This window comes from Coregonus clupeaformis, chromosome 7 (genome assembly GCF_020615455.1).
Source record: "Coregonus clupeaformis isolate EN_2021a chromosome 7, ASM2061545v1, whole genome shotgun sequence".
Taxonomy (NCBI): Eukaryota; Metazoa; Chordata; class Actinopteri; order Salmoniformes; family Salmonidae; genus Coregonus; species Coregonus clupeaformis.
Genome location: NC_059198.1, coordinates 5,650,253 through 5,662,487, shown reverse-complemented (window position 1 = coordinate 5,662,487; position 12,235 = coordinate 5,650,253). Strand labels below are relative to the sequence as shown.

The 12,235-nt window shown below is 45.4% G+C and overlaps 1 protein-coding gene across 6 annotated transcripts in view; it reads left to right on the top strand.

Annotated features, from left to right (window-relative positions):
* LOC121568778 (SUN domain-containing protein 1) overlaps positions 1–11,121 on the top strand; it is a 53,989-nt gene extending 42,868 nt beyond the window's left edge. For all 6 annotated transcript variants that reach the window (XM_041879203.2, XM_041879200.2, XM_041879199.2 and 3 more), the window contains 12 exons: positions 544–602; positions 1,055–1,227; positions 1,454–1,759; positions 3,810–3,902; positions 4,473–4,540; positions 5,296–5,440; positions 5,971–6,297; positions 6,794–6,878; positions 8,005–8,120; positions 8,544–8,711; positions 8,883–8,975; positions 9,184–11,121. In XM_041879203.2, the coding sequence (XP_041735137.2) occupies positions 544–602; positions 1,055–1,227; positions 1,454–1,759; positions 3,810–3,902; positions 4,473–4,540; positions 5,296–5,440; positions 5,971–6,297; positions 6,794–6,878; positions 8,005–8,120; positions 8,544–8,711; positions 8,883–8,975; positions 9,184–9,300 (1,750 nt within the window). In that variant the 3' untranslated portion in view covers positions 9,301–11,121. The remainder of the gene's footprint in view (positions 1–543; positions 603–1,054; positions 1,228–1,453; positions 1,760–3,809; positions 3,903–4,472; positions 4,541–5,295; positions 5,441–5,970; positions 6,298–6,793; positions 6,879–8,004; positions 8,121–8,543; positions 8,712–8,882; positions 8,976–9,183) is intronic.
* The last annotated feature ends 1,114 nt before the right edge of the window (positions 11,122–12,235 follow it).

Sequence of the window (12,235 nt, the reverse complement as noted above, 5' to 3'; positions counted from 1 at the left end):
GTAGGTCTCAGAAATATGTAGATGACTTTTATTGACCTACTATTGTCCTTTGTTATCAAAGGTTGTAGATTTAACTGTGGCTGTGACTTGTTTGTTATTGGACAAGTTTAAATTGTACCTCCCTGTTTCAGTCTGTTTTATTCTGTTTGGTGCCTACTGACCCTGTTATCATTGTGCATGTTTGATACATATTTAGGACCGTTCTTATCCAGGCTCTGTCTAACACAATAATTCTTAATTAGATTGAATTATATTTTGGTTATATTTAGGCATATGTCATTTCTTCAGATGAAATGTCATAATGAAAACAAAGGGCCAGGGTAGATGGGTTCTGTCAGTTAGATGCACATGAGAGATATGATGATTGAATTATTTAGTCAACTTTTAAATATTACATTTTGATTCAATTATTTCTCTCTCATCTGACGAAGGAAAGGTTACAGTGTCTTATCAGGTTATGTTTTACGGTGTGTGTGTGTGTGTGTGTGTGTGTGTGTGTGCGTATCTCAGGTATGTTTTGCTCACTGTGTGGGTGTCTTTCAGGTGCCTGCCCAGAATGTGGAAGCTTCTTCTCTTCCTCCTTCCCATCCTGCTACTCCTGTGTGAGTAACGGTGTGCTCACCTGACGTAACCTACTTAACACACACACAGGCCGATCTGTCAGCTGTGTAGCACCAGAGCTGTTAACCAGCCCCCCAGAGCTTGCTCCAAATCCAGCCCCAGATCTAGGTCACTCTTACTGGGCACACAGCTACAGAACCAGCCCTCTCTGTGGAACAACTCTCTTACACTTTTACACACTGTACTTTCTACACTAACAGTCTACACAGAAAAGCACTGACTTGCATTGACTTGCATTCATAAACCCACAAGCTACTATCAAATCCACAAATTCATGCATAAACACCAAAAAAACTAAAACAATACAAGCCTAAGAAACAACAGGTGCTATACCAATAAAGCTTTCACTGCATTCACAGTAAAGACAGGCCGGTTGTTGCATACTGTAGCTCCTGTTGATTAATTTCCCTGTTTCTCTCTCCTCTCCTCTCAGGGTTTTGGTTCTGGGGTCCGTCCAGTTTCCTCTGCTACCTTCCAGCCATAAACCTGACAGAGTGGCGCTCCAGAGTGGTGTCCCCCTTCACCCTCTCATCATCTACCCTGGTCCCCACCCCCACCACACCCCTGGAGCAGACCCCCCCATCACCCCCCGGCCCACAGGCACAGGTAAGAGAGGAGCTCGCCTGAGAAGCCTGAGGGCGTCTCTCACAGAGTGGGGGGGAACTTTGTGTCTGTATTGTGTGAATATGGTAATTCATGACATACATCTGCCTCATGAATGTTGGACTAAAACAAGCTTTTTTGTTCTCTCTCCCACTCTCCTAACCTCTCACTACACTTCTCTGCCGCAACCTGTCTCCCCTTCTCTCCCCGTGTCCCTCCTTTATTTCAGTCTCTCCCCTATCTCCCCCTACAGCCAGTCCTTCCCCCCATAGTCACCGTGGACACAGAGAGCCTGGAGCGTTTGGAGCGGGTGGAGCATGGTCTGGCCCTGCTGTGGGAGCGGGTGCAGCGGGGGGACCAGAGGCAGGAGCAGCGTCACGGGGACACCCTGGCCCAGTACACCCTCCTAAGGGAGCAGCTGGACAGCCAGACAGACAGGGACAGCCTGGGTCTCTGGGTCTCTGGCCTGCTGGAGCACAGGATCACCCTGCTGAGAGGAGAGCTGGAGCAGCAGGAGGCCTCACACAGGGCACAGGTAGGGATGGCTGTCAGGGTTGAGGAAAGGGACTGGGGCTGGACACCAAAGGTGTTGATAGGACTGGGACTTGTAGTTATAAAGGGGGTTGGGGCTTGGTGGCAGGAATGGGACTGGGACTTGTTGTTAGGAATGGGGTTGGGGGTTGGTGTCAGGAATGGGGTTGGGGCTTGTTGGCAGGGCTTAGTAGAGGGTTGAGCTTCAACATTTGAATTGATAACTACAGTGAGGGAAAAAAGTATTTGATCCCCTGCTGATTTTGTACATTTGCCCACTGACAAAGAAATCATCAGTCTATAATTTTAATGGTAGGTTTATTTGAACAGTGAGAGACAGAATAACAACAAAAAAATCCTGAAAAACGCATGTAAAAAATGTTATATATATATATTTGCATTTTAATGAGGGAAATAAGTATTTGACCCCTCTGCAAAACATGACTTAGTACTTGGTGGCAAAACCCTTGTTGGCAATCACAGAGGTCAGACGTTTCTTGTAGTTGGCCACCAGGTTTGCACACATCTCAGGAGGGATTTTGTCCCACTCCTCTTTGCAGATCTTCTCCAAGTCATTAAGGTTTCGAGGCTGACGTTTGGCAACTCGAACCTTCAGCTCCCTCCACAGATTTTCTATGGGATTAAGGTCTGGAGACTGACTAGGCCACTCCAGGACCTTAATGTGCCTCTTCTTGAGCCACTCCTTTGTTGACTTGGCCGTGTGTTTTGGGTCATTGTCATGCTGGAGTACCCATCCACGACCCATTTTCAATGCCCTGGCTGAGGGAAGGAGGTTCTCACCCAAGATTTGACGGTACATGGCCCCGTCCATCGTCCCTTTGATGCGGTGAAGTTGTCCTGTCCCCTTAGCAGAAAAACACCCCCAAAGCATAATGTTTCCACCTCCATGTTTGACGGTGGGGATGGTGTTCTTGGGAGTCATAGGTAGCATTCCTCCTCCTCCAAACACGGCGAGTTGAGTTGATGCCAAAGTGCTCGATTTTGGTCTCATCTGACCACAACACTTTCACCCAGTTCTCCTCTGAATCATTCAGATGTTCATTGGCAAACTTCAGACGGGCCTGTATATGTGTTTTCTTGAGCAGGGGGACCTTGCGGGCGCTGCAGGATTTCAGTCTTTCACGGCGTAGCGTGTTACCAATTGTTTTCTTGGTGACTATCTTCCCAGCTGCCTTGAGATCATTGACAAGATCCTCCCGTGTAGTTCTGGGCTGATTCCTCACCGTTGTCATGATCATTGCAACTCCACGAGGTGAGATCTTGCATGGAGCCCCAGGCCGAGGGAGATTGACAGTTCTTTTGTGTTTCTTCCATTTGCGAATAATCGCACCAACTGTTGTCAGCTTCTCACCAAGCTGCTTGGCGATGGTCTTGTAGCCCATTCCAGCCTTGTGTAGGTCTACAATCTTGTCCCTGACATCCTTGGAGAGCTCTTTGGTCTTGGCCATGGTGGAGAGTTTGGAATCTGATTGATTGATTGCTTCTGTGAACAGGTGTCTTTTATACAGGTAACAAGCTGAGATTAGGAGCACTCCCTTTAAGTGTGCTCCTAATCTCAGCTCGTTACCTGTATAAAAGACACCTGGGAGCCAGAAATCTTTCTGATTTAGAGGGGGTCAAATACTTATTTCCCTCATTAAAATGCAAATCAATTTATAACATTTTTGACATGCGTTTTTCTGGATTTTTTTGTTGTTATTCTGTCTCTCACTGTTCAAATAAACCTACCATTAAAATGATAGGCTGATAATTTATTTGTCAGTGGGCAAACGTACAAAATCAGCAGGGGATCAAATACTTTTTTCCCTCACTGTATGTTCAGATTAGTGGTTTTTATGTAGGGTCAGATTTCAGTCCGTTCTGCTTAGTAAGCATTCCAAACTGACCCCTATTACTTATTACTGAATTCCTTACTGTTTACTTCTGGGTGACCTTTTCTTTTCCCCTCCCTCCTCTCTTTCTCTCCCTCCTCCCTATCTCCTCCCTCTCTCCTCCATTCTCTCCTCCCTCCCTCCTCCCTCTCTCCTGTGCAGACTGATGAGCAGAGGGTTCAGCAGCAGCAGAGTCAGGAGACACGGCTAGCTGAGCTGGAGGTGCTGCTGCAGGTCCTGGCTTCTAAAACTGAGGTAACGTCAATTACTGAGAAATACACACTATACCACATTACCTACATATCCCAATACATACAGGACCAGTTACATGTCATGAAATTTGAGACTGAGGAAATGGTCTATGGGAAATGCACACCAGACTATGAATTAAACCCTGTGAGATCAAATGAATACATCCAGGACCATAGGTTACCTCCACAGCTCATCTGAACACCACTAGATCTTAGCAGGCTAACAGCTAAGCTTGAGGTACAGTCTCACACGCTTATTACTGACTGACACATACAAGACCCACGCATAGGAATACATACAGGAACATTCCGGTTCTGGCAGCTGATCTGAATAAGCACCAGTCCATACATACGTTCCCTCAGGCAGTTAATTTGAATACATACAGTATGACACACATTCATAGAAGTCTAGTCGTCTGATACACAGGAGTCAGCATGTCCCTGTCCATTTAGGTTAATTGTGATGACATACATGCCTGTGCTGAAAGTGTTCACGCCAACACATGCTGTATGTAGCTTATTGGTCATTCATTTATATTACAGTACTGTACATTTGAATGAGGTTGTATTTCAGGCGGTGCAACAGAAACGGCAACCAGAGAAGGAGACAACCAGACCTGCCTCTGTCCCTGTCCCTGTCAGGTAGGTTCACTGTCACTGGGTTAACCTCCGTAGATTATTTTTTACATTTACATTAAATTTACGTCATTTAGCAGACGCTCTTATCCAGAGCGACTTACAGTTAGTGCATACATTATTATTTTCATACTGGCCCCCTCGTGGGAATCGAACCCACAACCCTGGCGTTGCAAACGCCATGCTCTATCAACTGAGCTACCTCCCTGCCTGCCATTCCCTCCCCTACCCTGGACGACGCTGGGCCAATTGTGCGCCGCCCCATTGGTCTCCCGGTTGCGGCCGGCTACAGCAGAGCCTGGATTATATAGTGCAGGACTTTTCTACGGTTTACAACTGCTCTCCATTTCATCGTGAAAGAAACTCTTGCACACTGATTCTCTTCATTTGCCCCACAATGTTTTAATGGATCACCAAAACAAATGTTTAAACCCAATGAAGGTCTTATGACTGAAACATTGGTCTAAGTGGTCCATTATTAGATCAAACAATAGAGACAGTGTATTGGAGTTCATTTTTTTACAGCATGCAGGGTTGCAGAATCGTCAGTTTCTCAAAATTCTCAGGTTTTCCAGAAATGCCGGTTAGAAGATTCCTGGAATCAGGAGGGAAAAGCAAGAAGTCGGGAAATCTTCTAACCTGGATTTCTGGAAAATGGGGGATTTTGGGGAAAGTTAGACGAATTAGGCAAACCTAAGCAAGTGTAATAGAGACTCTCTCTCTTTCTTACTCTCTCTCTCTCTCTCTTTTCTCCCCCTCAGTGTGCGTGTGGACCAGGAGGCCCATGATGCTTTGCTGGCGGAGGTGCAGAGGCTGGAGGCGGAGCTGGGTCGGATCAGGGGCGACCTGCAGGGGGTGATGGGATGTCAGGGGAAATGTGAGCAGCTGGACACAATCCAGGAAACGGTGAGAATGAAAGACAATTGTCTGTTTACTGCTTTTAGTGTTTACTATACCTAGAGCTGATATAGCTAGTCTTTATTATAGTAGTTGTACATTACCTTTGCAATATACTGCAATTCTTCCAAATGACAGCCTGTACTGTACTGTGCTGTTATTGAACTGAACTTATAAACTGGGTTGTTCGAGCCTTGAATGCTGATTGTCTGACAGCCGTGGTATATCAGACCGTATACCACGGGTATGACAAAACATTTGTTTTTTTCTAATTACATTGGTAACCAGTTTATAATAGCAATAAGGCACCTCGGGGGGTTTGTGGTATATGGCCAATATACCACGGCTAAGGGCTGTATCCAGTTACTCCGTGTTGCGTGGGGCCTAAGAACAGCCCTTAGCCGTGGTATATTGGCCATATACCACACCCCCTCGGGCCTTATTGCTTAATTATACATGAGGGTATATATATTCTGCAGTTACAGCCCCTCACACATTGTCTGTCTCACCTCTCCCTCTCTCTCACCTCTCCCTCCCAGGTGTCTACCCAGGTGTCAGCCCAGGTGAGGCAGGAGCTGCGGGCCCTGTTCTACGGCTCTGACGACCAGGCCCATCAGGGAGAACCAGACATCCCAGAGGGTCTCCTCCAGTGGCTGTCGTCGCGCTACGTGAGCGGGGCCGACCTGCAGGCCCTCCTGGCCTCCCTGGAGCTCAGCATCCTGAGGAACGTGTCCCTGCAGCTGGAACAGAGCAGGGCCGAGGCCCACACGGAGGCTGAGGCCAGGGCTGCAGTCATCACCACCCAGACCCAGTCTATTACACAGAGTGTCCAACATACCGCCGTGGGCGAGGGACTGTCTGAGGAGGTACAACACATACTCCACTATAGGGACTCTTTGTTGTTGTTAACCCAGTGCTTCACGCACTCATCAGAACATCGGAACAACTTTATTATCATGCTTTATTTCATGAAGATGGACCGGTTTCCTGGACCCAGGTTCTCCATAGAGCATGCTTTTGACTTCACGGTCCGTATCCACAAAGTGTCTCAGAGTAGGAGTGCTGATCTAGGATCTGACCATATAACCTTATTCATTATGATCTAAAAGGCAAAACTGATCCTAGATCATTCAGCACTACTACTCTGATATGCTTTGTGAATAGTGGACCAGGAGTAGGTTTAATTTGGGTCTTGGAAACCATCTCCTTCCTATATGATGTACTTTCACTATATGATGACTGTTAGGTGGTCATTGTCAGTGAGACTAGGAGTCGTGTGTGAAGTTGCACGGCAGAGTCTCTGCAAAAGGTATCCCACCATACACACATCCTAACCCCCGTCCCTGCCTCTCTCTCCCCCAGCAAGTGCAGCTGATCGTCCAGAATGCCCTGAAACTCTACTCCCAGGATCGGACGGGCCTAGTGGACTACGCCCTGGAGTCTGGAGGTAAAGAGAGTTCTCTCACTCTGTTTACATGAACAGAACCACCCTGTGGGTTAGGGCCAGCCTGTTGACATGTCCATGAACAGAACGACCCTGTGGGTTAGAGCCAGCCTGTTGACATGTTCATGAACAGAACCACCCTGTGGGTTAGAGCCAGCCTGTTGACATGTCCATGAACATAACCACCCTGTGGGTTAGAGCCAGCCTGTTGACATGTCCATGAACAGAACCACCCTGTGGGTTAGAACCAGCCTGTTGACATGTCCATGAACAGAACCACCCTGTGGGTTAGAACCAGCCTGTTGACAAGTCCATGAACAGAACCACCCTGTGGGTTAGAGCCAGCTCCATGATGGTGGTTCAATGGGAAGGATTAGCCTAGCCGTTAGCCTAGTGTTACATAACTATACAGCAGCCAGCCCTGAGGGTGCATCCCAAATGGCACCCTATTCCCTATATAGTGCCCTACTATAAAGGGAATAGGGTGCCAGGTCAAAAGTAGTGCACTAAGGGAATAGTGTGCCATTTCAGTATGAATGGTACTGTATAGCAGTAGTGAAGAGGGTAGTAGGGCTTTAGAGGCCAAAGCTCAGGTTGTCTGTCTCCATGGACAACAAGCCTGTTGTTTGTCATACTAATGGCCTGTATGGATTGGACAGGCACAGGGGGAACCATTAGATACACCACAGATCAGATTAGTAGCCAGATGAACTGAGTGGTCTGTGACGTTTGTCTGTGTGTTGTATTTTGATGTGTGTGTGTGTTAGTATTATATCATGTATGTTGTGTGTTTCATTGCATTATCCCTGTGTATGGTCAAATGGCTTTTCAATACAGTTTCCCCACCCCAGAGGTGTGGTTCAGGCATTAGGATTTCTAACTCATATAAACATTTGGCCTAAGATCGAATAAGAATGTATTTCTTTCCCCCATTCTTTCATTCGTTGATTGATTAATTAATTGATTGGTTGATAAAAAATATGAAGATCCACTTATTCCCAGAAGATAACACTCATAAACCTTAAGACTTGTATTTCCAATGTGGTCTTCTTCTTGGGTAGAAATAAAGGACACTGTTGTGGTTGAACTGTGGTTCTGATGTAACGTGGTCATGTGTCTGTGCGGTCAGGTGGTAGCATCCTAAGCACGCGCTGCTCGGAGACGTACGAGACCAAGACGGCCCTCATGAGTCTGTTCAGCGTGCCCCTCTGGTACTTCTCCCAGTCACCCCGCGTTGCCATCCAGGTGAGCTCTCCATTTCAAACGTTCAGAAGCTTTATTGTTCCGGTCACAAAGGCAGTGTACAAATAAAAACACTTTCCAACAATAGCTGCAATCCAGGAATAACTGCTGAGCTGCTTAGAAGACACTGATTCAATAAAGATATTCTTCAATGAAGCTTTCATTTTCAACACCACCAGGGGACATTGTTTCCTCTTAATCAGTGTTTTTATTTGTAGATAACAGCAAATGTTGAAAAGTGTTATTTCAACAATTACATCGTTAGTCAAGTACATTTGAACAGGACAGGGAGTATCTTGTTGAGACTGATTAGAAGACATTTATCAGTGATTCTAACATGTCTTACTATCTCTCTCTCCCTCCCTCCGCCCATCGTCTTTTCTCCAACTCTTCCTCCTTCCTTCCTTCCCTCCTTCCTTCCCTCAGCCTGATGTGTATCCAGGGAACTGCTGGGCGTTTAAAGGTTCTCATGGTTACCTGGTCATCCGGTTGTCCCTGAGGATCCTTCCCACAGCCTTCTGTCTGGAGCACATCCCCAAGGCCTTGTCCCCTACCAGCAACATCGCCAGCGCCCCGCGCAACTTCACAGTATACGTAAGACACACACATGCCTACCTACTGGCAATATCAGCAACTACATGGAGTGCCTTCTGTTGGTCAGGTGCTATCTATGGTCTCAGCGTCAGTAGTGTTTAGACTGGTACTCTCACTGCTCAGCCTCAATCTCCTGCCTGACATCACTGACTGGTTTCTGTGTGTTTTCAGGGTCTGGATGATGAGTATCAGGAGGAGGGAAAGCTGTTGGGTCAATACACCTACCAGGAGAACGGAGACTCAATGCAGAAGTTCCCTGTCATGGTAAACACAAGAAATGACATCAGTTTCTACACACTCATGTGCATGTGCCAACAAACACACACAAAAACCCCTCACCATCCTACATACAACCACTGCCCTCTGACCTCTCTCTGGCTCTTTTTTTACTTTGTCAAAAATCTTTGTAAAAATCAGATACTTTGAGATCCAATACTTATCACTCCTTACTATGTCTCTTCCTTCCCTCCAGGAGAAGAACGACAGGGCCTTCCAGATCATCGAGGTGCGGGTGCTGACCAACTGGGGTCACCCCGAGTACACCTGCCTCTACCGCTTCAGAGTCCATGGAGAACCACGCATCCAGTGAGGGAGGATGGCAGCAATTTGAACTGCCAGTCAACAGAGACATACATATCATCCTATCTGTATATAGTACTGGACATATTTTCTAAATGGAGGGGGCTGGGAAAAACTAGACATTTTTTATATAGACGAGGAACTTCAGAAGTGTCGGGATGGGTGTTTGATTTATGATAGAATGTGTCCAAGGGGGATGTTTTGTTTTTGTTTTACTCAGTACTGAAATGATAAAAGAATGAAAGAATGAACTGTAATGAAACGTCAGGGAATGTGAAAGAGAAGAGAAGAGTGAAGGTGGAAGAAGCTCGGTCCCAGTCCCCCCTCCTTAAACCTGCTCTTGCACTGAATTAGCCCTCCAGGTCAAAACCCTTTGGTTTTTTGGAGGAGCATTTTCCTCTGCCCCTCTCACACAACCACAGGAGTCTGTGACCTCGAGATGGAAACAGATTACACACATCTTTTTTTTATTTCCTTACACATCATGTCTGTTTTGGTTGGTGTTTTAATCATGTTTTATTTTTAATTGGATGTTTCTTTGGAGACCCCTTGTGGATTCTGATGGAATTTCAGAATCAAAGCCACAGAACTGGGCCTAAATGACATGGAGATAGGCCTCACACACCCTGGGCCTACATGACACTGTATAGGCCTCTCTCTCTTCTCTTGATCCAAAGCTAATTCTCTCTGCTGCTGTTGGCTGGTCAGTCTGCAGGGCCAGCTAATGTGGTCAGTGGACACTCACAAGACACAGACAGGACTGCTACCGTTCTCTGGAATCAACAACACTACCCATTCGCAATGATTTTATGCATCCACACAGCCATCCAAACTAAGCTCTATCTCTCTCCTATAGAAAATGTTACACACATGGACAGGCTTTTAATGAGTTGATACATGTTTATCTCAAGTTAACATTTGGCCCTAAAGCTCTGTGGAGTCCAGACAGGAGAGTGTTAACGAGAATGAGACTGACAGCCAATGGTTTGGCTTCTTCTAGGGCAGAGAGCCAATGGTTTGGCTGCTCCTTGCACAGTCATTATAACATCCTCTACTAGGGCTTCTACTCCGGGAAATGTCTAAACGGGATCCTTGGGATGTCCCAACTCTGCCGTCACCCCATTGAAGTTGAGGTTAGGGTTAGGGTTAGGTAAGGGGTATGGTTAAGGTTAGTATAGACATCCCAAGGATCCCGGATAGCATATTATCCCTTCTACTCCCTGCAGGAATGTAATCTGTATATTTTTCATTGTTAATAGTTGGTCCTTTTAAAAATCTGATTTTATCAGTGTTGCTTTATGAAAAAGGGTACACCTTGTCATTATTGTTATTATTGATCATATTTCTATTATTGTTGTTATTACCCATTGTACGTGTAATTATGTTTGACTTTTACAGTTTTTGTTGAGAATAATGACAAATGATGCCTGTTACAGCATGTAAATGAAATGTGTGTTGCACAAGTCCTCACTATTTGTGGGGAAAAAATAGATGGGGTAGCTATAAATTTGTTTTTTTGTGTGGACCGGCAAGTCTAAATGTACAAAAAATTATTTCATGATCCTATTTATTTTAAAGATAATTAGTTACTGCAAGATAGGACTTGGTGCAATGTATTTTTATCAAAAATATTTTCAGTGCATTTTGGAAACATCTTGGGACAGTACAGATTTGTTTTTCATTTGTTTTTCAATAAATATTTTTTTGTTTTGTTGCCGCTGTCATCCTGAGATAGCTAAACCGCATTTGGAATATATTCCTAAAGAATTACATTTCGAGAGCTTTTGATGCATGTGATATTTTACCTAATAAAGACTGTATTGGTTTTTTATTTAAAAGCTTCATTATTTGGGGTCACATCTGGGGGGATAGTTGTGGTAGCTGCATTATTTGGGGTCACATCTGGGGGGATAGTAGTGGTTTTGGAATGGCAGCAGGGAGAGGATGAGAGAAAATGTTCCATTAGTTCACAGGTGTCAAACTCATCCCATGGAGGGCTGAGCGTCTGCAGGTTTTCACTCCTCCCTTGTGCTTGATTGATGAGTCAAGCTTACTAATTAGTAAAGAACTCCCCTCACCTGGTTGTCTAGGGCTTAATTGAAATTAATAAACAAAAACCTGTAGACAGAAGGCCCTCCATGGAATGAGTTTGACACCCATGCATTAGATGGTGAATGTCCTTAGAATAAGAGATCACTATAGGGTAGGGGTACTCAACTCTTACCCTACGAGGTCCGGAGCCTGCTGGTTTTCTGTTCTACCTTATAATTAATTGTACACACTGGGTGTCCCGGGTCGAAATCCGTCCCGGGTCGAAATCAGTCCCTGATGGAAAAAAATGCAGAGGAACTGGCTTTGAGGTCCAGAGTTGAGTTTGAGGGCTTTTCTTCTGATCACCATTTTTAGTTGTATTATAAGCTTATAGGCCCACCACATGAATCGTAATTCAAATGGACTTTTGATATAACCAAGTTATTATAAGCTTCATTGCTCAAAATACAGAGTAGATCATAAGTAGGAATGATAGAGTTTTATTAATGCCCCGGGCATGACCCGAGTCGATCGTGTTAGCGTTGATTGCATTCGATTTGGAATCGGGCTGCCTCCCGGGCGTGAGCCAGGTGTCCGGTATGGCCGACCGCAAAGTCGGCTCAAAACAAAAGTCATGTAACTAAGCACGTGGTGTGATGAGTAGGATTCTGTGTTTTCACATGCAAAATGGATTGCTTTTGATGAAAACGCTTTATCTCCCTTCCCAATTAAAACTAGTTAGAAAATTCAAACATTTATTTTATGGAAAAAATATGTTGTATGTTGCTGGACGATGCACCATGCTGCCTTGTTGACAACATGACTGAGCGTCCCGATGATGTGACGGGGCTTTGCCTAATTTAACTCGGGCCAGTGTAATAAAACTCCCTCATCGCTTCTGTCTGTCTGAGTCA